This window comes from Eubalaena glacialis, chromosome 13 (genome assembly GCF_028564815.1).
Source record: "Eubalaena glacialis isolate mEubGla1 chromosome 13, mEubGla1.1.hap2.+ XY, whole genome shotgun sequence".
Lineage (NCBI taxonomy): Eukaryota > Metazoa > Chordata > Mammalia > Artiodactyla > Balaenidae > Eubalaena > Eubalaena glacialis.
The window spans coordinates 12,623,462-12,651,052 of NC_083728.1; the positions used below are offsets into that span (position 1 = coordinate 12,623,462).

Sequence of the window (27,591 nt, forward strand, 5' to 3'; positions counted from 1 at the left end):
TTAACGTTTTAAAGAATTTTTTTTACAAACAGAGAAAAGAGAGACCAAACCAGGATGACTTCCCACAAAGAAGGGATCTAAGAGCCGCCCCATGAACTTCTTCAGGCCACCATGGCTACTTCCTCCTCTTGTACCTATGAAGAAAATGAGCAGGGTAAAGACCAACCCCAAGACCAGAAAGAGGAAAGAGAAGCTCCTTTCCCAGGAAAGCTTTCCTCTCCAACCCCACTCATAGCCTCTGGTCCTCCAGAACTGCAAACATTACCTGGATTTAGATTTAAAGTTTCCTCCTCGTCTCTGGTGGGGCAAGCCCAATTGTTTTCTTTCATCAAAGGAGGGGCTGTGAATGAGAGAAGAAGGCAAAATGTTGGACAAGCAGGCAATGTTTCACCCCCCCCATCCTACCAGCTCCCACACAAAGCAGCAGCACCACAGATGCGTCATTTTCAGGGCCTGAGGTTCTAAGTCTGTGTTCTTCCACCTGATAATATGGGTTTATGGAAGTCAGGGCCCAGCACTAAAACAAGACTGGAAGAGGCCCTTCCTTCTTGTGTATATAATAAAACTGCTTGGGTAACTTAGTTTACCCAGCCACCAACCCCAGCCCAGAGGATGTGGGGAGGAACAGCACATTCCCAAGAGCACACCAGAATCCTTTCTTTGGGGTTCTATCACTCCCCTGAGAGAAAGCTCTATTTCTGAACCAAAAATGTGCTATTTCACCTCCAAGGCAGGAGGGCCTTAACACTTCTCTTACTCTCACCCTGGGAATCCACAGATGGGCTGGCGGGGGAGTGGGCAGACAGGAGCCCTTGGAATTATATACAGGCAGACCTCAAAGATATTGAGGGTTTGGCTCCAGACCACTGCAATAAAGTGAGTATCGCAATAAAGCAAGTCACACGGATTTTTTGGTTTCCCAATGCATGTATCAGTTACGTTTACACTATACTATAGTCTCTTAAAAAAGTGTGCAATAGCATTATGTCTAAAAAGAAAAAAAATGCACATATGTTAATTTAAAAATACTCTTATTGCTGGGAATTCCCTGGCGGTCCAGTGGTTAGGACTCCGCACTTTCACTGCTGGGACCCGGGTTCGATCCCTGGTTGGGGAACTAAGATCCTGCAAGTGTGTGGCGCGGCCAGAAAATAAATAAATAAAAATTAAAAAAATAAAAATACTCTATTGCTAAAAAAAGGCTAACCATCATCGGACAACGCAGGGTTGCCACAAACCTTCAATTTGTAAAAACTGCAATATCTGTGAAGTGAAATAAAGCAAAGTACAATAAAACGAGGCATGCCTGCATTATAAAGCTGTAGGTATATGAGAATTGGGAATGGGGAAGGAAGGAGGGAGAAGATTCATAGCTTTCATCAGAATACCAAGAACTCCATGATGACTTAAAACCCTACCCAGCTCGATACTGTTTCAGGGCCTTCTTGCTTGTGTTGGTGAGTTCTTCATCAAATACAGATTTCTTCACCTGCTTTTGCTTCTTTGCTGTGCACAGAGAGAATGGGTTAGATATGGCCTTTTTGTCCCAAGCTCCTAAATCCCCTTAAGCTCAAGGTAATGGTTCCAAGTTCAGTGGATGCTCTGGCCTGATGTTTTATTGACATGGAAGCAAGACATCAGATCCCAGCAGAAAAGAGATAAGGAATCATAAGTACCAGGTGTGAAGAACCACTCCAAAGGATGCCTGCAGAGTCCAAAGGTGGAATGGACCATCTAAACATAAAATGGGCTGAAAACATCTTCCCCTCATTCTACCCTGACCCACTCCTCCAAGCAGCAGCAGCTGGTAAGGATTTAGGCTCCAGAATCAGAAAGGCTTGAGTTCAAATCCTACTAACCACGGGGTCACTTCACCCCTTGGAGCCAATAAAGGACAGCTGTACACACCTACATACTCATTACTCAAAAAATGTGGGCTCTTATCATCATCCCTCCCCTTTGTCCCTGACCACAAGCACAGGTTTCAGGCAGAACCTTCCTACCAGCTCCTTCAGGCTCCCCATCTGCCTACCAGGGCCCCTCGCTGGCTCCTCCTCGGGCATTGCTCGGGCCCGCTTGGCTCTGCGGTTCCTCTTGGCCAGCCGCTCAGCAAACATCTGGGCCTTGAGGATTTCAAACTGGGACCTTTCGTCTGCCTGGGGAGAGGATGACATGTAAGTGTGGAACAGACCTGGCAGCCTTGACCCACATCCTCAGGCAGGGACCCAACTCCAAAGGGGAGGCTACTCACTGTCATCTCCCCCTTTTTCTTGACATCCTTCATAAACTTCTTCCTTTTCTTCTTTCCCCTTATGGCTAAGTCAAACTCCTGCAGAGCCTTGGCAACTGGGATGAGAAGAGAGCGTGAGAGTTCAGGTACCATTTTATAAAATCTTTTTTTAAACTTACAATAAGAAGTGTACATATTTAAAAGTGATACATTTAAGGGCTTAAAATGAAAAGCAGCAATCACTTCCTCTCCTGGTGGTTACCTCCATCTCACTAAATAACACGCTTGTTCCACTATTTCTTAATTAATCCACTTGAGACATTCATTATATATCTGCCTCGGATTATGAAAGATATACTTCCCACCCCTTCCCACAATATAGTTATAACTCTATTTATAACACAGAAACTTAACATACATACACCTTAATTTTTTGTCCCATCAAATATAGACAGTATTTCTTTTTTTTTTTTTTATAAATTTATTTATTTAATTTTTGGCTGCATTGGGTCTTTGCTGCTGCACGCGGGCTTTCTCTAGTTGCAGCGAGCGGGGGCTACTCTTTGTTGCGGGGTGCAGGCTTCTCATGTGGTGGCTTCTCTTGTTGCAGAGCACAGGTTCTAGGCGCGCGGGCTTCAGTAGTTGTGGCACACAGGCTTCAGTAGTTGTGGCTCGCGGGCTCTAAAGCGCAGGCTCAGTAGTTGCGGCACACGGGCTTAGTTGCTCCGCGGCATGTGGGATCTTCCCGGACCAGGGCTCGAACCCATGTCCCCTGCATTGGCAGGCGGATTCTTAACCACTGCGCCACCAGGGAAGCCCTAGACAGTATTTCTTAAATGCTGGTACTACCTCTTTGGAGGGTAATTTTGCAATCCCTAACAAAATAATAAATACACATAGCCTCTGACCTACAATTTCACTTTTTGGAACTTACCTTGTAAATCAAATATGCTTGCTTAATTGTGAAAGGGCATCTGTATAGCTATCCACTACATCACTTGTTTATAATAGCAAAAGATTGGAAACAACCTCAATGTCCCTCAATGGGGAACTAATTAAAATAAACTATAATCCACCCATATGATGGAAGACCACACAGGTCTTCCATCAGGTCTGAAAAACAGGCAGCTATATATGTGCCTATATAAAATGATCTCCAAACTACAAAATTCATTGAAAAAAGCAAGGTGTAGACAATGTGAATTTGTTTGTTTGTTTTTTAAAGGGAGAGAAAAGGGAATATATATATCTAAATATCTTTCTGACTTACTTTTTTTAAATTGTGGCAAAATACATACAACATAAAGTTTGCCATTTTACCCATTCTTTAGTGTACAATTCAGTAGCATTAATGACATTCACAATATTGTACAATCATCACCATTATCTGTTTCTAAAACTTTTTCATCATCCCAAACAGCAGCTCTATTACCATTAGGTAACAACTCCTTCCCCACAGCTCCTGGTAATCTCTATTCTACTTTGTGTCTATGTATTTGCCTATCTAGTACCTCATATAAATGGAATCATAAAGATTTGTCCCTTTGTCTGGAATATTTCACTTAGCATGTTTCCAAGGTTCATCCTTATGGCATGCACCAGAACTTCATTATGGCTGAATTAATATCCCATTGTATGTACCTACCACATTTTGTGTATCCATTCATCTGCTGAAGGACATGGTTGTTTCCATCCTTTGGCTATTGTGAATAATGCTTCAATGAACACTGGCATACAAGTATCTGTTTGAGTCCCTGTTTTCTATTCTTTGGGGTATAGACCTAGGAGTGGAATTGCTGGGCCTGATGGTCATTCTATGTTTAGCTTTTTGAGGAACCTCCCCAACATACTTTTTTCCTTCTTCCTCTCTTCTTTGGTCTGGAACCAGCTCCTTTCAGGCTCAGGGTTTGGTGCCCCCTTCCCTTTCTCCAGGAGCCGCTGTGCTGTGTTGATCTGTGGGGACAGCAAAAGGATGCCTGCCATGAAACCTACATCTGATAATACAGAACATGGTGGCTGCAGGAAGCCACTGCCTGTAAATGCTTGGGGCTCTGATGATACGTTTGGCAGACACAGCATATCAGAAGGCAGACCAGCCGGGGCCCACGCAGTCCGCTTACTAAGCAGCACTGTGGACCACAGCCCTCCTCACAGCCTCACCTGGGCTTCTGACTTTTGCATCTCTTTTTCTTCAGCCTCTAACTGCAGAACTGCATACACATCCTTCTCCATTTTCTCAATCTTGTCCCGGAATTTGAGGATGACGTCTCAGGGGAAAAGAACAAAAAAGATTTTAAAATAAGGATGACTATGGTGTAGCTGATGCAAACAACGCAGATGGTTATTTTTTTTAAATTAATTAATTAATTTATTTTTGGCTGTGTTGGGTCTTCGTTGCTGTGTGCGGGCTTCTCATTGCGGTGGCTTCTCTTGCTGCAGAGCACGGACTCTAGGTGCACAGGCTTCGGTAGTCCTGGCATGCGGCCTCAGTAATTGTGGCTCGCGGGCTCTAGAGCGCAGGCTCAGTAGTTGTGGCGCACAGGCTTAGTTGCTCCGCGGCATGTGGGGTCTTCCCAGACCAGGGCTCGAACCCATGTCCCCTGCATTGGCAGGTGGATTCTTAACCACTGTGCCACCAGGGAAGCCCTCAGATGGGTATTTAGTGACACAGAAAACTGGGTTGTTTTTTTTGTTTGTTTTTTTTTAAAGAGATTGGAGTTTATTTACTTATTTATTTATTTATTTTTGGCTGTGTTGGGTCTTCGTTTCTGTGCGAGGGCTTTCTCTAGTTGCGGCAAGCGGGGGCCACTCTTCATCGCGGTGCGCGGGCCTCTCACTATCGCGGCCTCTTTTGCTGCGGAGCACAGGCTCCAGACGCACAGGCTCAGTAGTTGTGGCTCACGGGCCTAGTTGCTCCGCGGCATGTGGGATCTTCCCAGACCAGGGCTCGGACCCGTGTCCCCTGCATTGGCAGGCAGATTCTCAACCACTGCGCCACCAGGGAAGCCCTGTTTTGTTTTTTTTTTATGTGTGGCTGCTCTGCTTAACACCTCCCCAAAGGCTTCCTGATGCTCGTGGAATAAATTCCAAACTCCTCAGCGTGGCCCCTGCCTACCTCTCTGACCTCTGCCTACCCCTTGCTCAAAGGCCTCGGGCCTCTGGCCCTCCCTGTCTTCTACTCCCACATCAAGTGTGTTCCTGTCTCTGAGGCTTTGCCCTGGTTTTCCCTGCTTGGCACACTCTGTCCCCAGACCACCCACGGCCATTTCATTCTTGTCATCCGGGACTCGACTCAAATGCCATCTGTCAGAGGCCTTTTCTCTGCAGCTTTTCTAAAGTAGGCACTTCTCCTGTCGTTCTCAATCACACCTACTATTAGCTTATTTATTGTGTCTTTTTCCCAACAGTGTCAGCTGTTTTGTTTCCTGCTGTATCCCCAATACTTAGAATACAATAAATAGCAATAGACTGAATGAATTAAATGAAAAATTTTTAAATGAAAGGAAATAAAAAGACCTATGAATGGAAAAAAAGGTCTTGAAAAGATGTGTATCTAAATGTTATGAGTGGTGAGCTCTTTCACACACAATTACATTTTTACTCTTATTTGATTTACTTTTTTCCAACACTGAATACATATTACTTTTGTAACTTAAAAAAAAAATTTTTTAATGATGTGCTTTATATGACCCCTACAGATGAGTAAAAAAGGAATGAAAGATATACAGAAAGAATAAGTACTGACCTCCTCCCCATCCTCGGCCCCCACCAAGAGGAGGTGGGGAAGGGTTAGTGGGGGTGGTGCCTTAAGAAGAGGCCTTTTCTTCCCAAAGGCTGGCGAATACCTATGACTAAGCACTTGGGGCACAAGTCTCTCCTCAGTCCCTTTCACACACAGAGAGAATGAAGCCCAGAGAGGCAAGGGGAGACCTGCCCCGGGCCCCTCAGCAAGGGAGTGGCAGAGCTGGGATTCAAATCTGGCCCCTAACTGCAAAGCGCCTGCTCTCACCCATTACCCTCTGCCCGCTGCCCCCGTCCTTCGAGGTCTGAGCTAGGATGCTGCCCCGCCCACCCGAACTGCCCTGAGCCGCGGCACTGATGCCTGCTCACCCTGGGGCGGTGTTCGGGCCTTCACGGGGGCCTTGGCGGCCTTCACGATCTCCTTCAGCATCTTCCGCTCCTCCTCTCCCACCAGAGAGACTGAGCGCCCGGCCCGGCCGGCACGAGCTGTTCGCCCCACCCGGTGGACATAATGCTTGATGGTGTTGGGCATCGTGAAGTTGATGACCTGGAAGGCCAAAGTGAAGCATCAGTCAGACCTGGGAGTCGGCGGGGAGAGGGGGACATGAGGAGGCAAAAGGACTCCCAGCAAAAGCTCAAGGAAGATGGGGCCCGCTCACCGTTTTGACCCCCTCGATGTCAAGTCCACGGGCTGCTACATCTGTGGCCACGAGGATGTCAATCTGTTCATCCTTAAAGCGCCTGGAAACAGCCACAAACATGTCCCTCTGAATACCTGACCCTAATCAATACTCTGCAGAAGCCTGAGCCAGCACAGAGAACACAAACCCTTCTGGAGTCGAGCAGCAGAGCACAGACCATCACAGCGGAGACAGATCCGAACTGTCAGCCTAACGACACTTACATGCCCCCCAAACATCCCACAGCATAGAGCAAATGTAGTTTTGTGTATACCACTTCAAGCAGCAATTCCTATAAATAGAGAAGCTTGGGGACCACAGAGCTAGACTGCCTTTAGGAAACAACTCTCAGCTGCCTGTGTGAATAAGGATCAGTGGAGAGTCCTAAAGGGTTCCTCCTTGCCTACCAAGCTGACTCGATTCTGCGAGAGTTAAACAAGAAATCACGTGGAAAAGCACAGGGCCTGGCAAGGTAAGTGCTCAAGAAATACAAATGGATTTGCTTCAGGATCTCATTCTAGCAGACCCGGGTACATCCCCTGCTCTGGACAGGTTGCAGAGATCAGAATGTGTGCTGCGTCATCCCAAGTCAATTTCCTGCTGTGACCCCGCTCAGCAGCTCCCACGCTCAAATCCTGGGGCAAGAGTATCATTTTCTACAAAGTCAAAGTTCTGACTATATCTAAAACATGACCTTAGAATGGTTAGGCTAAAATTTTTGAAGTGGGGAACTGTACTGTATCCCCTGGTATCGCTCAAACATGACCTCTGGATGGTACTTTCCGTCTTTGGAATGAAGAGAGCCCTCTCTGAAGGATGGGTGGGAGCCTCAGCCCCCGAAACTTTACCGGAGGGCCTCCAACCGCTGCGTCTGTGACAGGTTCCCGTGGAGCTCGCCCACCTGCAGCCCCATCAGCCCCAGGAGGATGTGCATGCGGTGGGCCTGCTTCTTGGTCTGGGTGAACAGCATCACGTGGTCGGTGAAGGTTCTCATCAACAGAGCTGCCAGGGAGAGAAGAGTGAGCGGGAGGCCGCCTCCAGCATGTCCTCCCTCCTCGCCTGCAAAGCGGATGCTGTGCCTGGTTCGGGGGTGGCAGGTGAGGCCCCTGCCTTGCGGAGCTCCCACTCCAGGGCAGAGCCGGAGAGGCCGAGTCCCAGTTCTCGAGGGCGGTAAATGCCGTGAGAGAATGAAGAGAAGATGCAGCAGCTTCAGGGCTGGCCTCTCTGAGGAGGTGACAGTAGGCTGAATGACAAGACAGTCTCATCCACGAGAAGATTTGGGGGAAGATTCCAGGCAGAGGAAAGAGCAAAAGCTTGGGGGGTTTGAGAAGGCGAAAGCAGGTGGGTGTGGCTGGAGCACCATGAGCTAAGGCGCCAAGGCCGGGGGCTCCGGGCAGGCAGGGGGCTCCGGGCAGGCCGGGGCAGGTCCAGGGGTCTTACAGGACTCGCTAGGGAGCATGGATTTCAGTCTAAGAGTAATGGAAGACACCAGAGGGTTTAAACAGCGAAGGAACAGGAGCGAATGCTTGTTTGTAAATGATCCTTTTAAATGGTCTGCAGTGTGGAGAAGGCACTTCCACAGGACAGGGTGGAAGCAGACGGCCAGGTCAGAGGCCACTGCAACAATCCAGGTGACACAGTAGTGGCCTGGACGAAGGGCCAGAGGGGCAGCTGGAGGGAAGTGGCTAGGAGTTCAGCAGGACATAAAGAGGACTGGACGGTGGAAGGGAGGTGAAGCAATGAAGGAAAGGGAGGAAGAACTCATGGTGAAAGTACGGAGCAGAGGAACAGCAGTACCACACACTGGGGTAGCGGAGACCGGATGGAGGAGTCGCTGGGGAAAAACCAACACTTCGGTGTAAAGCTCAGGGGAGTCGAGCAGCCCTCCCTGCTCAGTCCCACCCTGGGCTTTCACCTGCCACGATGGCTTCCCGGTCCCCTTCCCGGTTTGGCCGGATCCGGATGAACTCCTGCCGCAAGAAGGGGGCCACGTCCGTGTTGCTGTTCACAAATATCCGGACGGGATTCTTCAAGGAGACAGAAGCCAGATCTTTCACCTGCCAGGCACAAAGGCAGGGATGCTGACCAGCCTGTCAGGAGGCAGGGAGGGAGGCAAGCCGGTGCTCCAGCTCAGCCCGGGGTCCTCTGCGCTGCCCCTCTGTTCCCTACAGCCCACCTCATCCGTCATCGTGGCTGAGAAGAGCATGGTCTGGCGGTGGTGGGAACACAACCGGATGATCTCCTTCATCTGCTCCTCAAAGTACTCGTCCAGCATCCTGGCAAGCAGGGGAGGGGAGGAATCAAGACAAATGGACTGAGCTTGCATCTGTATCGATGAAGGACAGAAAACACTGCACAGGCGATGTTTCGATACTGTCATTGGTTATGTTTCAGGCTCATTTATTTACTTATTTTATTAGTGTTATTTTACCCTTTTTCCAAGATTCACCAAGAATTATCATTTGGCCATATTTGCTTAGTCTTTCTTTTTTCTTTTGCTGAATCATTTGTTATTAAGTTGCAGATATCATGACACCGGACCCCTAAATATTTCAGCACACATTCCCTAAGAACGGTGACTTTCTCCTACGTAAACACAATGTCGTTATCACACCTGAGAAATTCAAGTGTCTGAATGATATCTAAAGTAAAGTACAATGTATATTCAGTTTTCCCTAACTGTCCCCAAAACGTCATTCTATAGCTGTCTTTTAATATTTTTAGTCCAGGAATGACAGTTCCTACGTTGTACTTGGTTGTCACATCTCTTTAGTCTCCCTTAGTCTAGAAAGTCCTCTCATCCTTTTTCACACTCTGAATATGTCTAATTATTCCCCAGTGACTGGATTCAACAATCATTGCTGGGAGCGGGGTTGGGGGCAGCCGTGCACCTCACTCTCACTCCATCCGGAGACAGACGGTCAGTTTGCTCCAGCATCGCAGTTTGGTCACTTGGTTGAAGTGGTGTCTACCAGCTCTCTCCACTAGGAAAGGAACCTCTTTCTCTTTGCAGATAATAGTCATCGGTGAGATTACTGTGACTCCAATTTTTTCAACCCACCCAATCCTTTACAGTATTTCTCGTCCAGTTCAGGCTGCAGTTGAGGAACAGGTATCACCTTTAGTTGTCGTGTCTCTTTGGTCTCAATCTGAAACTTCCACAGCCTTTCTTGGTCTTTTGAGACATTGATATTTTTGATATTTAAAACCTAAATCAGATCATGTTCCCTTGGCTTAGAACGATCTCCTTTACCTCCTTCAGGCCTCAAGAATGCTCGGGGGAGGCAGTCGACCAGTTATTCAACACCTACTGTGCACCTGCTAGATTCTAGACACGGCCCTGGCACTGGGATGTGGCAGCAGGCAACACAAACACAAAGCCGGCCCTTCTTGAACATGAAGTTCTGGGGAGAAGAGGGACACAGCCACCACACGAGCATTCAGGTAACAATGCAGGAAGTCAAGGAGGTGTAGCACCTCAGAGAATATAAGGCAGGAAGGGAAGGACGAGGCGGGGGTGTGGGGGGAAGGGAGGAACTGTTTTTTTTTGTTTTTTTAAAAAAAATATTTCATTTATTTATTTATTTATTTTGGGGGGCTGCATTGGGTCTTCGTTGCTGCGCACAGGCTTTTCTCTCTAGTTGCGGTGAACGGTGGCTACTCTTCATTGCGGTGCGTGGGCTTCTCATTGCAGTGGCTTCTCTTGTTGCAGAGCACAGGCTCTAGGCGCACGGGCTTCAGTAGTTGTGGCGTGCAGGCTCAGTAGTTGTGGTGCACGGGCTTAGTTGCTCCGCGGCATGTGGGATCTTCCCGGACCAGGGATCGAACCTGTGTCCCCTGCACTGGCAAGTGGATTCTTAACCACTGCACCACCAGGGAAGCCCCAGGAACTATTATAGAGTGTCCAGCAAAGTGACAGCTGGAGCAGAAACCTGAGGAGGTAAAGGAGGTCATTCCAAGCTGAGGGAACGACGATGCAGAAGAGAAGCCCCAAAGTGGGAGTGTGTGGATGGGATTTACCAATGGATATCCTGGGGGGTGAGAAAATGAGGAGACAAGAATGGCACTGAGAATATGTCCTGAACAACTAGAAGGATGGAGATGCCCTTCAGTGGGATGGGAAGCGGGCAAGGGGCACAGAGGATGAGAAACTTGGTTAAGGACCTGGTTAGTTTGGAGATGCTTCAGTTTGAGAGTAAATTTGAACAGCCTCGTTACCCTGCCACCTCCACAGCAGTCCAGTTCATTAAGAGTTCATTCTGTTGAGTCACGAAGGAAAGAGGTGAGCAGATGGGACACGAATGAGAGAAAGGAAGGAAGAGAGGGAGGGAGGGAAGAGGAGGAAGGGGGGAAGGAGGGGGAGCCTGCATCACAGTAATCGAGGCTGTTGGTTGAATCCTCCCTATGCACTGGCACTTTACTGGAGTTACTCCTTGAATCCTCAGCACCATGAGGTGGGTACTTATCCCCCACTTACAAACAAGAAAAGATTTGCTTTGAGAATCTAAGTAATGTTTCCCAATCTCAGGAAGCGGTAGAGCCAGAATTTAACTTGCCTTCCCTCTTAACCATCACATTACAGAAAAAGAGCAGGATAATCTGGGCTAAGATGGACAAAGGCTCACACAAGAACAGCTGAACTGGTCAGAGCCATGTAGGACCAGGCAGAGTGCAGGTTCCCGTCCCGGGGTGTGGCCCTGGGGACCCCACCATTTCAGGTGTACCTGTCAGCCTCATCCAGGATGAGCACCTCGATGCTGCTCAGGTGGAAGGAAGGGCAGTTGTGGAGGTGATCAATGAGCCGGCCCGGGGTGGCGATGAGGATGTCAGGCGCTGCCCGAAGGGCTACTTCCTGAGACTTCACGTCCAGGCCGCCTGCAAAAAGAAAAGCCCACCAGGCAGCCAGCTGAGTCATTCACCAGTACGGGCTGAGCCCTGCTACCTGCCAGCTCCCATGGCAGATGCAGAGCAAACGGCAGAGCACAAGACTGACAGAGGCCCCACTTGTGCAGATTTTACAATATGGTGGGAGAGACAGATTATTTAATTACAATTGTGCTAAGTGCAAAAATCAAAAAAGATGATGACACAAAGGCACACAGAATACAACAATTCAACCATCCACCAACTGAGAGATGCAGCTGCGAAACTGATAATCTTTCTAAATCACCTACAATTTCCTACCGCATAAGGAGGGTAAAATGAAGGTTAGATAACACTATCATATAACATCATCAGAAAAATTCTGCCCCAATAAATATTTGATTCATTATTCATGCAAGACAAAATTATATCCTAAATTTGTTCAGTATCAAGAAAAAATTTGTTTCATAATTTTGAAGTTTCATTTTGCAAGGCTGCTTAAGTCTCAGTCAAACCCCCTCCCCATCCCCCTCACTATCTACTATGAAAATGTTATCTGGTTTTTAAGTGGTTTCAATCCCATGAAGGCTTTCCTGCACCCGTCCCCCTCGGACAGTGGTGCACATCCACCCTCCACCACGTCACACTCTCTCAGAGGCTGCCAGCCCTCAGCCAGACACTCACCCACAGCCAGGCAGGTGGTGACGCTGCAGAACTGGGCCAGCTGCTTGGTGACGGAGTGCACCTGGATGCCCAGCTCCCGGGTGGGAACCAGCACCAGCACGCGGGTCACCGGAGCCTGGCGGGGTTTGTAGATCAGACGCTCCAAGACGGGCAGGGCAAAAGCTGCAGTTTTACCTGGAGGGAAGGGCAGCAGGAAAGCAAAATGAGAAGAGCTTCTGTCCTTCCCAGGTCCAGGTTTTCACCTGCACACAGAAAACCTACATATCTACTCAGAGGGAAATGAAGCAACTTATTTTTCATAAAACTTTTTTTCTGGTTTTAAATCACATGGTCAGGGCTTCCCTGGTGGCTCAGTGGTTAAGAATCCACCTGCCAGTGCAGGGGACACAGGTTTGAGCCCTGGTCCAGGAAGATCCCACATGCCGTGGAGCAACTAAGCCCGTGAGCCACAACTACTGAGCCCACGTGCCACAACTACTGAAGCCCTCGTGGCTAGAGCCTGTGCTCTGCAACAAGAGAAGCCACCGCAGTGAGAAGCCTGTGCGCCGCAACAAAGAGTAGCCCCCGCTCGCCGCAACTAGAGAAAGCCCGCACACAGCAACGAAGAACCAACACAGCCAAAAATAAATAAATAAAATAAATTTTAAAAATCAATCAATCAATCAATCACATGGTCAATGTAAAAAATCTGGGCAATACAAAAAAAAAAAAAAAGAAAACAATAAGGATCACCCACAGTTCAGCCAACCAGAGGTAAGCATTACCAAAACAGTATCTATATTACCAACCTTTTTTTAATGGACAAAAATACAAAAATATTAATTTTAATGCAATAAGACTATATATTGTTTAGTAACTTCCCTTTAAAAAAAACATATATTTTCCTATTTCTTTAAGTACTCTACTTTTTTTAAATGGTTGCATCGTATTTTATTACATGACTATTTCTATTCTATTCTGTTACATGACTATATAATTAACTGCACTAATACACAATGTTGTGATAAACATCCCTTTTATAAAATCTTTACTCCTATGACGGGCTTATCATGGGAGTGACAGGAGGTCATGGTCACAGAGACACCCTGACAGGATTAAATAAAAATGACCTTCACCAGACCACCTGAAACCTGTAACCTGTGACTACCCTATTTAAAAAAAGTAAAGAGTTTCTATTTAAAAAAAAATAGAAAAATATATATTAATATTTTTTTAAAAGGGAAGTTACTACACAGAATATAGAATGTTATTGCATTAAAATTTATATTTGCACATTTAGCGAAGTGGGCTTTTGGTAAGTCAACCCAGAGCCTATTCTATGTTGCACATCCTCCTCCTTCCTCCTCCTCTCCCTCCCCCACCCCCAAGTCCCTATCCTTTTTACCTGTCCCAGTGGCTGCACAGGCACAGATGTCCTTCCCCAACAGACCCACAGGTATGCATGCCTTCTGGATCGGTGTGGGCTCCTTGAAGCCCATGGCTGTGATGGCCTGAAGAGGAAGAAAAGATAGGGTCAGAGAGGAGAGGAGGGGGAGTCTCAGCACAAAACAAACAAGGCAGGTCTCCAAACAGGTTTCAATCCCTCCCAGTCATTCAATCCACCTACTGTGTGTCACTTTTCTAGGCCCTGAGGATATAGTAATAAACAAAAGGAACAACCCTGCCCTTAGAATCCGGTAGAAAAAACAGGCCGAAAACAAACACGTGTCATATGAAGATAAATGCTATGGAGAAAGCTACAGCAGTCAAGGCGGCTGGCAAGGGCGGGGGGAGGGGATGATGAGTGCAATTTACAGAAGGGTTGTCAGGGAAGGTCTCATTGAGCAGGGGATACTGAGTAGAATCCTGAAAGAGGCGAAGAGCACCCCAACCAGATTTCTGGAACAATCTTCCGGGCAGTGGGAATAGCAAGCACAAAGGCCCTGAGGAAGAAGATGCCTGGCCTGTGTGAGGGCCAGTGAGGCCAGTGTGGCCAGAGCAGAATGGCTGCTGAGAGACATCATCAGAGGGGCCCAGAAGGGGCAGGGTCGTACAGGCCAAGATGGAAATCTTTGTGTAAGAGGGTTCTCTGGCAGCTGTGTGGACAACAGAGTTCAGGGAGGCCACGAGCCCGGTTTAGGGCAGACAGCCCAGTTACGGGGCGACTGCAAGAATCCCATGGTTGACAAAAGAAGCCACTACCTTCAGAAGAGGGCGGGAAAGGTTCATGTCCTGGAATGAGAGGTTTTCATCATACTGAGATGCATCTTCAAAAAATCCTCCTGTTTCCTACATCAGAAAATCAAAAGACAGAATGAGAATTCAGCCAAAAGGGAACTAAATGACCTTAAAATTCTTTCAGGTTGTAAAACCAAGCTGCACACTGTTGTCCAAGCCCACGCTCACCTGTCCTTTCTTCTTCTTCTGCTCCTTTACTTTGAGTGTATCTATGGAGACAAAGAGAGCTGATGATCAGGGCTCATACTTCCTGAGCACTCAGTCTGCTAGACACTGTCCTAAGCGCATTACGTGGATGGACACCTCACTGAATCCATGCAACAGCCTGAGGGAGCTCCTGTCACCAGCGTCGCCTCACAGAAGAGGAGGCTGTGCAGCTGTGCAGGTAAGTCACTCACCTGAGGTCAGACAGGAAGCAAACTCGGCAGGTCCCAGAGACAAGGCTCCCAACCACTGTGCTACATAAGGATGCTTTAGCACTCATTTCTGCAAGAAATATTAATGGAGCACCTACTACGTGGCTGGACTCATCTGAGGTGGGGGACCTATCACCCCAAATAAGTTTGAGTCATAGAAGTGCCAACAGCTGTGTGGGGCTGGAGATGAGGAAAAGAGTGAACGTGGGAATTCCCTGGCGGTCCAGTGGCTAGGACTTGGCGCTTTCACTGCTGGCGCCTGGGTTTGATCCCTGCTCGGGGAACTAAGATCCCGCTAGCCTCGCGGCATGACCAAAAAAAAAAAAAGGAAAAAGAAAAAGAGTGAACTTTGACTGCAAAGTACAACAACCCTAACAAAATCCCAAGGAAAAAGAGAAGCTAAAAGAAAAGAAGTCGGGACTTCCCTGGTGGCACAGTGGTTAAGAATCTGCCTGCCAATGCAGGGGACATGGGTTCGAGCCCTGGTCCGGGAAGATCCCACATGCCACGGAACAGCTAACTAAGCCTGTGTGCCACAACTACCGAGCCTGCGCGCCACAACTACTGAAGCCCACGCGCTCTAGGGCCTGTGCTCCGCAACAAGAGAAGCCACCGCAATGAGAAGCCCGTGCACCACAACGAAGAGTAGCTCCCGCTCACCGCAACTAGAGAAAGCCCACGTGCAGCAACGAAGACCCAACGCAGCCAATAAGTAAATAAATAAATTTAAAAAAAGAAAGGAGGTCGACATGGAGATCTTAAATTTAACTGTGTAGAAGAGCATAGGATAACCTACAAAGTAAAAGCGAACACTCCAATTTCCTGTCCCCATTTCTGACAGTATTGCCTACCTGCTTTGGTGAGGACGTTCTCATCAGCTGAAGAGTAGTCAGTCTCTGATTCTTCATCTTCTGTGGCTTCCTCATCTTTCCCTTCAAAGTCTTCCTGCTCCTCCGGTTCAGAGCCCTTCTTTGCTTCTTTCTCCTTCTCCGACTTCCCAGACTTGGCTTCTTTATCCTAGAAAAAGAAACTGTAATAAAGCAAGGCGACTACAAACTTCAGGAAATCCAGAACCTATGAAGAGCAATATTATGCTCTCAGGCCTGGGAGAAAACTATGCGGATTCTTCGTGACTATTAACCACAGACACACAGAGAAAGCCTGCCTGCACCAGCCGTACTGCAACCTAGGCTCCAAGAGAAACAGTGCGGTCACACTGAGAGTAAAGCTCAGGGCTCACCTACAAAGAGAAGTAACTGCTTTGCTTACTCACCTCTGTTTTCCTCTTCTTTCGAACTTTCTCAATCTTCTCATCTAATGTCGTGGCTGCCCTCTACAGATAAAAATAAAGAGATGAAAAAGAAACATACGTATGGGAAAGAGATAAAGCAAAGGGCTTCTTAAGGTAGGGTCTCAGATGTTAAATATAGAAAAAGCTCATCTGTACTTGGACAGATTAATCAATCCATAGATTATTCACAACAAAACAAACAAGCAAACAAAAAACCATTAAATAAATGGTCTTTTTGTGGAAAAACTTCAAATTACCTGGAACCAGTAATACCCACATTGTAGAAGGTGTTTACTATTGAGAATGATACAGTTACCAAGAGATGTCACATTGTATCCGAATGCTACTTGGAAAAACTCTTCCCCTTGCCCATTGGACATAATTTAGCCTATCAAACTGTTGAAAGGCGAGCAAATTCAGGTAACACTGGATATGCAAAAGCTTTCGAAAGGTGAGGTAATGGCAGGCCCCCTTGATGCACGCTCAAAGCACCCTGAACTGCTACAGCGCTTACCACAGCCATAAGGAACGGCTTAATTGTTTGTCTAGTCATTTTCTACCCTGCTAGAATGTAAGCGCTGTAAGACCAAGTCGGTAACTACATGAAGTACACATGAAAAGGAAAAAAAAACCCACTCAAGATGACTTTGAAAAGGCAATGCTGTTTTATTTGAAACAGAACAAGGACCAACAGGGTCTGGATTAAACTGCCCTGAGCAGGCAGTATTTCCCTTGGAAGCACGTGAAATGGAAAACAACTTTTAAGCACCTTCTAGCTTGTTAACCAGATTCAAAGAAAAGCACAGGGTCTTGGCAAACAAGCAGATGACAGTGACATTCACGGCAGTTTTGGCTGTGATGTGTGGGAACCAGGGACCCTAAACAGAAAGGCCACACGAGATCACCTGGCAAGTGACAGAGAGTGATAGTATCTGTGGGGCAGAGTCAAGCCTTCAAAAACACCACTACCGAGGATGTCTGCTAGATTGTTCTTTGTTACAAACCAACATAAAAAAGGTTTCTTTCTAATATTCAAAACAAGGAGCGAATACCTAGAAAAGAGACGATTGTAACATAGCTATGTCCATTTTTTAAGCAATTTATATGTAGCATTTGGCATTCCTAAACCAGTGGACCCTGAAGCCCACTGTCCAACCCTAACAGCCCACGGCCTGGAACTGCCTATCTGTGTCAGTCTCACCTTCTTCTTCAGCTGGCTCATGACGTCAGCCATGGCCCAGCTGCCATCGTACATCCCCTCCTTCTCAGTGAAAATAAAGTCAGGGTTAAAATCAGCACTGCGGTTCTTCTGCAAGGCTTTCTGCTTTCTGCCCAGCACAATGGGCCCCTGGGAAGAGGGAGAAACAGGATGACTATGGGACTGAGATGAAAGAACACTGGAAAAAGAAGAAGGAAATGAGGGTACCCAAAAAGAGAACAGAAATATACAGGGCAAAAGCTGACAGATGACAAGAAGTAGAATAATCTACAATTGTCCTGGGAGATTTTAACACATCTCAATAGTTGACAGATCAAGCAGACAAAAAAAATGAGTAAGTCCGTAGAAAATTTGAACAGCACAATTAATAAGCTTTATTCCAATGAACATATAGAGAACAGTACACTAGAGCATGTACATTCTTTCTAAGCACACATGGAATAGTTGCAAAAACTGATCACATAGTATTCCTTTTAAGCAAATCTTCAGTAAGTTCAAAAAAATCAATATTATACAGACTCTGTTCTCTGACCACAATTCAATTAAGTTAGAAATAAATAACAACAACAACAAAAATTTTTTTAACTCATACATTTGGAAATGGGAAAGGAAGGAGAACTGGCTGAACTATGGCTTCAGGAGGATAAACAGAAGAAAAAACCCTGAGAACTAAAAAGTGCTATACTGATTTTTTTTTCTTACTTGAGTTAAACAATTTCATAAGAACTCTGACCCTAAACTTTATTAGTAATGATTATATCTCATTTCTCCAGTACCTAGTTTAAATCGGTAATTGTATAGCACTGCAAGCTAAACTTGAAGTTCAGCATTATCATTTGCCATATTTCCTTCAGTCCTTTTCTATGACAAATTTTAAAAAAAATTTTATTGAAGTATGGTTGATTTACAATGTTGTGTTTAATTTCTGCTGTACAGCAAAGTGACTCAGTTATACGTATATATTCTTCTTCATATTCTTTCCCATTATGGTTTATCACAGGGTATTGAATATAGTTCCCTGTGCTCTACAGTAGGACCTTGTTGTTTACCCATCCTATACATAATAGTTTGCATCTGCTAACCCCACACTCCCAGTCTTTCCCTCCCCCCACCCCCCTTGGCAACCACAAGTCTGTTCCCTATATTTGTGAGTCTGTTTTTGTTCCGTAGATATGTTCATTTGTATCGTATTTTAGATTCCACATATAAGTGATAATTTTTCTATGATAGTTTTCCATTCAAGAAACAAAAAGATTCTGGCTGCTAAGTGGAAAATACACTTGGGGGGAGGGGGGTGGCGACAAGAGAAACAGTTAGAGACCAGGTATGTTAGGATTGTAGGTATCTAGGTACAAGATGGCAGTGTGTCCTGGACTAGGGTGGAAGCAGTGTGGACTGAGGGGGGAAGAAGCTTAAGAGAGATTTCTGAGGTAGCCTGCAGAACACTGGAGGGGAGAGAGGCTGGATAACTCCAAGGTTTCTGGCTTGAGATGAAGCAGGTTGGGAGGGTGAGGGAGACCAGAGTTCAGCTTTGGAAAAGCTGAATTTGTAGAGGCTGAGGGACGCCCAAACCAGAGGTGTCAGTAAGCAGATGAGGCCACAGAGGGGAAAACACTTGAGCTGGAGCTTTAAAGGGTGAGCACCTTTTCATGACACCGGTCCCTTTTTAACTGCCATGCTGCTTAATGTCTCTAACTCCCCACCACAACAAAAGCTTCAGGAGAGCGGTGTTCCTTGCCCTTCTTGTTCACTGCTGTGTCCTGAATGCTTAACACTAGGTGTAGCACATATAAATATTCAATGAATACTGACTTAATGAACGCATGGATAACCATGGCTCCTTGACTAGGAACCAGGACTGACTCTGTCTCTGGATCTCTATGACACAGCGCCTGGATTAAATATCAGTTCAGTGAATGGGTACTGAGTTCACCAAGGCGACACAGAATAGCACGGGCACAGGCGCGGAGGTGAGGAAAAGCTAGTGGCGAGCAAACTGAGGAAGATCTGGGGGTCCGGGTGAGACCCAGGGACACTTGCCGGCCTGGCAGAGGATGCTGAGCCCTTGGGGGCAGGGACCTGAGGCACCACGGGGAAGGGAAGCAGTCAAGGACGTCGGCTGCCAGCCGCCGCGCTCCCACCCCGATCGGCTCATACCTCCTCCTCCTGGTCTTCGGAGTCAGTCTCTGGCTCCACCGGCACCTCATCATCTTCGCCTATGGTCCCGATTAAACCCAGCTCCGCAAGCATGTCGCCGCAGCAGCCACTTCCGGAAACCAGTGCGGCGCGCTAGGCGGCTCTCCTGTTTCCGCGACCTCAGCGTCGTCACTGCGCTTGCGCTTACGTCACTTCCGCTTGGAGGCCGCCCTGGCCCGCCCCCTCTCGCAAACTCTCGCGGCGCGCGAGCGGCAACCTGGGGCGTGGTTTGTGTGACGAGGGCGAGGCACGGCGTTTGTGTTAAACAAATTCCGTTCTCTTGGTGCTCAGAAAACGGTGGGACGGTTGGAGGCGTGTGCGAGTTGCGGAGGAGAAAGTCTAAAGAGGTGCGTGGATGAGCTCCGTATATTTATGTACAAAAAAATTGTGGAAGAAAATACAATAAACACTTAGCAGTGATTGTCTCTAGGTGGTAGAATTTTAAACGATTTTTAGTTTCGTCTTAGGTTTTTTTCCACAGTAAACATTTATTTTCATAAAAAAAGAAAAAATTAAAAATAGGAATAGCTGGGACTTCCCTGGCGGTCCAGTGGTTAGGACTCCGCACTTTCACTGCCCAGGGCGCGGGTTCGATCCCTGGTCGGGGAACTAAGATTCCGCAAGCCACCGCTGTGAAGCCAAAAAATAAGAATAGCTAACACTTATATAACATTTACTCTGTGCCAGGTACTGCTCTAAGCACTTTTACATGTGTTAACTAATTTAATCCTTACGGCAACCCTAGCAGAAGGTACCATTACTGTCGTCATTTTACAGATAAAGAAACTAAGGCGCAGAGAGGTTCCCAGGGTCACAGAGCCAGTTAATTACAGAGCCAAGATAATAACCGAGGCAGTGGCTCCAGGGTCCTTAAGGAAAGTAGATCTCACAGCTTACCAGGAAGTTTTCATCTCTTCTCTGCTTGTGGAAATCTTACTGAATCTTAACTTCCTAAACACCACCTCCTACATGAAGTCTTCGTGGACTATCCATCCTCCTTCATAGCTGTTTGCTCCTTCCGTGTTAACACTTTCTACTTGCAGCAGAGTTGCAGTTGTGTCATAAAAGTAGGTTCAGTTGTCTTCTTTTTTTTTTTTTTTTGCTATCTTAACTATTTTTAAGTGTACAATTCATTGGCATTAATTATATTTACAGTGTTGTGCAACCATCACTGCTATGTGTTTCCAAAACTTTTTCATGAGCTCAATGTTGTAACCATTAAGGAATAGCTAACTCCCCATTCTTCTCTCTCCCGAGTCCTGGTAAACGTCTAACCTACTTTATCTCTCTGAATTTGCGTGTTCTAAATATTTCATGTAAGTTGAATTATACAATATTTGTCCTTTTGTGTCTGGCTTATTATACTCAGCACAGTGTTTTCAAGGTTCATCCATGTTGTAGCATGTGTCAAGTTCATTATGGCTGAATAATGTTCTGTTGTATGGATATACCACGTTTTGTTTATCCATTCATCTGTCAATAGACACTTGGGTTGTTTCCACCTTTTGCCTATTGTGAATAATGCTACAATGAACATTGGCATATGAGGATCTGTTTGAGTCCCTATTTTCAATTCTTTCAGGTGTATACCTAGGAGTGAAATTGCTGTCATATGGTAATTCTGTGTTTAGCTTTTTGAGGAACCACCAAAATATTTTCCACAGCGGCTGTACTTTTTTTACATCAGTAATATATGAATATTCCAATTACTCCACTTTCTATCCTGTTCACTTCTGTATCCCTAGTGCTTAGTATATAGTAGGCATTCAGTAATTACTAGATGAATAAATGAGTGAATGAATGTCCTTATGTGTTTTTGAATCATTTTCAGATGTCCGTCAAGTCTATATGTCAATGTTTGCTCAATTCAAATAGGCCTTATGTCAACTCTGGCTCCCTCCACTCTTCTTCCCTGAGCTCTGGAGGGCCGGAACCATGTCCAAGTCATCCTTGTACCTTGGAGCACTTGTACCTGCAAGTGCACAATCTATAGTGAAGGACCAGCATTTTAAATTTCCAATCCATTGCAGACTGGTACTTCTGTAAAATACAATAAAAATGTGTGGCAAGATCAGCTTGCTAGAAAACTTTCTGAAAGCTTATTCTCAATTTCTATATTTATAGTGTCCTGAGCAGGTAATGAACAGTTTACAATTTAAGTCACACTGTCCATATTTTGAGGCACACTGCCTTGAGCTCTTAGAAAACCAAGACAGCATCACATGAGATTAAAGACAAAGATGGAGGTGAACAGACTTTGTTTACTACAAAACATCAGATAAATGCCAATTGTTAGATTAATAGTGTCCGTTGGAACTTTTTGCCGCATGAAAATGTTTTATGTCTGTGATATCCAATATGACGGCCACTAGCCACAAGTGGCTATTGAGCACTTGTAATGTAGCAAGTTGAGGAATTGAATTTTCTGTTTTTATTTTAATTAAAATAGCCACGTGGCAGTGGGGGGAATAATTAGGAGTTTGGGATTAACATATACATACTACTATATATAAAATACATGGGGAATTCCCTGGTGGTCCAGTGGTTAGGACTTGGTGCTTTCACAGCACGGCTGAATAAATAAATAAAAATAAAAAGATTTATTCTCTTAGCAACTTTCAAATATACAATACAGTATAATTATCTGTTGTCACCATGCTATACGTTACATCTCCATGCCTTACTTATTTTATAGCTGGACGTTTGTACCTTTTGACCACCTTCACCCATTTCACCCACCTCTGGCAACCACCCACTGTTCTCTGATCTATGAGTTTCAGTGGGGGTTGCTTTTTTCTCTTTAGATTCCACATATAAGTGAGATAATACGGTATTTATCTTTCTCTGTCCTACTTATTTCACTTAGCATTATGCCCTCAAGGTCCATCTATGTTGTTGCATATGGCAAGATTTCCTTCTTTTTTATGGCTGAATAATATTTCATTATGTATAAATACCACATTTTCTTTATCCATTCATCCATTGATGGACACTTAGGTTGCTTCCATGTGTTGGCTATTGTTAATAATGCTGCTATGAATATGGGGGGTTCAGATACGGTTTTGAGTTAGTGTTTTCATTTCCTTTGGATAGATACCCAGAAGTGGAATTGCTGGATCATATGGTAGTTGTATTTTTAATATTTTGAGGAATCTTCATACTGTTTTCCATAGTGACTGCACCAATTTACATTCCCACCAACAGTGCACAAGTGTTCCTTTTTCTCCACGTCTTCAGCAACACTTATTTCTTGCCTTCTTGATGATAGCCATTCTAACAGGAGTGAGGTGATATCACCTTTTGGTTTTGATTTGCATTTCCCTGATGATTATTGATGTTGAACACCTTTTCATGTAACCATTGGCCATCTGTATGTCTTCTTTGGAAAATATCTATTCAGATCCTCTGCCCATTTTTTAAATCAGATTTTCTGGGGTTTTTGCTATTGAATTGTATGAGTTCTCTATATATTTTGGATATTAATTAGTCCCTTATCGGATATGTGATTTGCAAATATTTTCTCACATTTGGTAGGTTGCTTTTTCATTTTGTTGATGTTTTTCTTTGCTGTGCAGAGGCTTTTTAGTTTGATTTAGTCCCACATGTTTATTTTTGCTTTTAGTGTCAAATCAAAAAATCATCACCAAGACTGATGTCAAGGAGCTTATTGCCTGTGTTTTCTTGTAGAGGTTTTATGGTTTCAGGTCTTACATTCAAGCCTTTAATCCATTTTGAGTTAATATTTGTGTATGGTGTGAGATAGTGGTCCAGTTTCATTCTTCTGCATGTTGCTGTTCAGTTTTCCCAACACTGTTTATTGAAGAGACGGTCCCATCCCCACTGTATATTCTTGGCTCCATTGTCATAAATTAATTGACCATGTATATGTCGGTTTATTTCTGGGCCCTCTATTCTGTTCCATTGATCTATGTGTCTTTTTAAAATATGAATACCATACTGGTTTGATTACTATAGCTTTGTAATATAGTTTAAAACCAGGAAGCATGATGCCTCCAACTTTGTTCTTCTTTCTCAAGATTGCTTTGGCTATTTGGGGGGTCTTAAACAATTCTTTACATTAAATTTTCTCTGTTAAAATAACTAGTATAGGACTTCCCTGGTGGTGCAGTGGTTAAGAATACACCTGCCAATCCAGGGAACACAGGTTTGAGCCCTGGTCCAGGAAGATTGCACATGCCGCGGAGCAGCTAAGCTCGTGCACCACAACTACTGAGCCTGCACTCTAGAGCCCACGCGCCACAACTACTGAGCCCTCGTGCCACAACTGTTGAAGCCCACGAGCCTAGAGCCCATGCTCCGCAACAAGAGAAGCCACCACAATGAGAAGCCCGTGCACCACAACGAAGAGTAGTCCCCGCTCACCGCAACTAGAGAAAGCCCGCACGCAGCAACGAAGACCCCATGCAGCCAAAAATAAATAAATTAAATATATATATATATATATTCAGACAAGTGTACACAATCATATGTACATCAAAACACTATTTACAATGGTAAAAAGTTGTAAATGACCCTACTGTGTAACAATAAAGAAATAGTTCACTCAATTGTGGTACGTTTTTACAAGGGAATATTGTAGCCATTAAAAAGTATGTAGCTCCATTTATGCTAACATAGAATAATATCTAAGATACAGTAAGAAAAGATTATAAAACAACATGTATGGTAAGATTCCACTTTTATGTCTGAAATATGGGGGAGTTATTAAGAAAACGGTTGGTATTTTGTGCTTTTTGCTGCTGTGGACTCACCAAGAGGGGGCAATGGGATTTTAGGCCCACCAAGAAAGGCTAAACTGAAGAGAAACAGAGGAGAAAGCAATAGAGGTGTGTGGCTTCGGGGTTGTGAGAAGAGTGTGGCCTAATGTTTATGTTGGGTTATAGGTTTTCTAAAATGGGAAAGAGGTGGAAGCTCCTGCTTTGAGTTGAAGACGGACAACTAATCCAATCCCAGAAAGTTGTTTATTGGTCATTGTGATGGTTAACTATATGTGTCAACTTGACTGGGCCACAAGATGTCCAGATATCTGATCAAACATTCTAGGTGTTTCTGTGAGAGTGTTTTGGGGTGAGATTAAGGTAAATCACTAGATTGAGTAAAGCAGATTATCCTCCATAAGGAGCCTAATCCAGTCAATTGAAGGTGTGAATAGAACAAAAGACTGACCCCTGTGTGAGAGAGAATTCTTCCTGCCTCAGGGCATTTGTCAAACTGGAACTGGAATTCTCGTGATTCCAAAACAGTTTGCAGCCTTCGGACTCAAACTGGGACATTGGCTCTACAGATTTTGGACTTGCCAGACACATAATTGCATGAACCAATTCCTTACAATCTCTATCTCTCCCTCTCCCATTCTTCCTCTGTCTCTGTCTCTTTCTGTATCTCTATAGCCATATAGGTATCTCTAGGTGGATGGGTGGATTGATAGATAGAAAGAAAGGAAGGAAGGGAAGAAAGGAAGGAGGGAAAGAAGGAAGGAAAAGAAGGAAGGGGGGCTTCCCAGGTGGCGCAGTGGTTAAGAATCTGCCTGCCAATGCAGGGGACACGGGTTCGAGCCCTGGTCTGGGAAGATCCCACATGCCACGGAGCAACTAAGCCCGTGAGCCACAACTACTGAGCCTGCGCGTCTGGAGCCTGTGCTCCGCAAAGGGAGAGGCCACGACAGTGAGAGGCCTGCGCACCGTGATGAAGAGTGGCCCCCACTCGCCGCAACTGGAGAAAGCCCTCGCACAGATACGAAGACCCAACACAGCCAAAAATAAATAAATAAATAAATAAATTTATTAAAAAAAAAAAAAAAAAAAAAAGGAAGGAAGGCAGGAAAGAAAAGAAAGAAAGAAGAAGGAAGGAAGGGAGGGAGGGAGGGAAGAAAAAGAAAAGAATAATCTTCAGACCTGAAGGCTACATCCAGAAACAATGGCCAGGTTACTTCGTAAATCTCCTTTGACTGAGATACCACTGAAGCCACTGCTGGTTCCAGACATCATGATTTGTCCTCTGACTAAAGGACCAGAGGTCCTTGCTGCCTCCGAAGTTGAGAGTCTCTTCTGCCATGCTGGCTACAGTGGATTCTGACTGGCTGTCTGCTTCCCATGGAAGACGGGCACTGATCCTCTGATTGGCGGAGCTTAGGTCACAAGCCTGTACTCCAGATGCAGGGATCCTGAAAAAGTGATGATCTAGTCTCAATCGTAGATAGGCATGAATTGATGAGGTGGGATACTCCCGAACATTGGGAGGGGAAGGAATCCAAGGATGTTGAGCAGCCATAAAGAATAACAGGCATTCACTACAGGAAGGCTGGAAGGACAGAGAGTGGTGAATTTCTGAGTATTCAAGACCTACATCTCTCATGCTCCCACTGCCCTGCAAAGCAGCAAGTTTCTTGATTGGGGTCTCTGCATGGCCACGCTTTGCACAGAGGAAGTGGATGTTGAGAGCAGAGCCATCTAACTTTTTTGGGACTTGGTCTGGACTTGGTCTCTGAGCAAATCAGCAGTGATCATAAGCAGAAAACTAAATTGGGCCTTCCCCACTTTTCTTGTATTATGGGAACCTGGGCTGGTGGGTTGGTTGGTTGGTTGGTTTTGCATGATTCCAAGTGATGGGAAAGAGCCCCCCAAAAGAGCTGACATTGGATTTACTGACAAACTTGGTGAATGGAGACTGAATCAAATAAATTCAACACTGAGTTCTCTTTTGAATAAAAGGGCAAGTAAGGTGGTTTCACAAAGTCATCAGGAACCCAGGCTCCTTCCATCCTTTTGTTCCATATCATCATCACGTGGCTTCCACCACACTGTCCAAAATAGCTGCTGAACCTCCAGCCATCAGGCCTCATTCCAGCAAGCAGGAAGGAAGGGGCAGGGAAAGAAAAACACATATCCTACCCTTAATCACACTTCTAGGACTTCTGCTTCCATCCCATTGACCAGAACTTAGTCTGTGGGCATACCTACCTGCAAAGAAGCTGGGAAATATAGGTTTTATCCTGAGCAGCCATATGCCCGACTAAAATTCAATGGAAGAAATGGATAACAGCTACTGGAGACAACAGGAAATCTGTCACAGTCAAGAGGTACATACACCAAAATTTATCTCTGGAAAGGTGGTAAAATTATGGGTGATTTTTAGTTACTTCTTTATAGTTTTTCATAATACTTGATTTTTTAAAAACTGACCATATATTTGTAATCAGAGGGGAGGGGGAAGCATTGTCACTCTTTTCAGTTTGAGGGGGAAATACAATATGAGTAAAAGAAATGGTAAAAATGAAACAGGAGGGAAGAGGCCAGGGCACAACCTTTAAAAGAATGACATAGCCATAGGACATGACAAAAACTGGTTAGAACTAACTAGGTCCAAGATGGTGGAAGATTTGACTTCCAGTAGACTTTGAGCCTCATTATATGTTCATTGTAATACATTCGCTAAATGACACACCCACCAGTGCCATGACAGTTCAGAGCTAACCATAAAAGGCCAAAAATTGGGTGGTGGCTGAATTCCTGGAAATCCCCACTCCCCCGCCACTCAAAAATAGTTGGACTAATCCTCCCACTCATTAGCCTATGAAATTACCCAGCCCATAAAAACTAAACACGCCATATTTCCGGGCCTCTCGCCTTCTGAGATGGCCCACACTCTGTCTATGGAGTATGTTTCTCTCTAAATAAATGCACTTCTTACCTATCTCTTTGTCTCTCACTGAATTCTCTCTGCGTCGAGACATCAAGACCCTGAGCTTCATTAAGTCCTGAGACCAGGTGTGTGACTTCAATTGAAAGACTGTGGGTTCAAGTCCCAATCAGGGTTGTGGCCGGGTTCAAATCCCGGCACATGGGTTCAAGTCCCAGCCTGAGTTGCGTGGTTTCAAAATGAAACCAAGAGCTAAGGCAATTTTTAAAGAAACACGTTTGCTCTCTTGTGCAGTGTTCCCAAGGATATAAAACTTCCCTGGAAATGCTGCTTCTTTTAGCAGCCCTACTTGGCTCTCTCCACCTACAGAAAAGACCTCTTCCTCCCCAGAATGC

The 27,591-nt window shown here is 45.4% G+C and overlaps 2 protein-coding genes across 4 annotated transcripts in view; one reads left to right on the forward strand and one right to left on the reverse strand.

The window, feature by feature from the left end:
• On the reverse strand, positions 1 to 19,662 carry DDX27 (DEAD-box helicase 27). The gene is made up of 21 exons (XM_061209289.1): positions 19,499 to 19,662; positions 17,324 to 17,470; positions 16,105 to 16,164; positions 15,683 to 15,848; positions 14,584 to 14,624; positions 14,380 to 14,466; positions 13,583 to 13,688; positions 12,199 to 12,372; positions 11,376 to 11,526; positions 8,828 to 8,927; positions 8,567 to 8,708; positions 7,500 to 7,653; positions 6,631 to 6,712; positions 6,341 to 6,518; positions 4,391 to 4,497; positions 4,081 to 4,183; positions 2,252 to 2,346; positions 2,033 to 2,156; positions 1,419 to 1,506; positions 266 to 340; positions 1 to 134 (listed from the first exon to the last, which is right to left on the reverse strand). The coding sequence occupies exons 1-21, from the start codon at positions 19,589 to 19,591 to the stop codon at positions 116 to 118; spliced, it is 2,292 nt and encodes a 763-aa protein (XP_061065272.1). The 5' UTR covers positions 19,592 to 19,662; the 3' UTR covers positions 1 to 115.
• Positions 19,663 to 19,784: 122 nt separating this feature from the next.
• STAU1 (staufen double-stranded RNA binding protein 1) overlaps positions 19,785 to 27,591 on the forward strand; it is an 86,068-nt gene continuing 78,261 nt past the window's right edge. The window contains exon 1 of one of the 3 annotated variants that reach the window (XM_061210280.1): positions 19,785 to 19,884. The gene's annotated coding sequence lies outside the window, so the exon portion shown is untranslated. The remainder of the gene's footprint in view (positions 19,885 to 27,591) is intronic. The other 2 variants (XM_061210294.1, XM_061210289.1) reach the window with 2 other exon arrangements.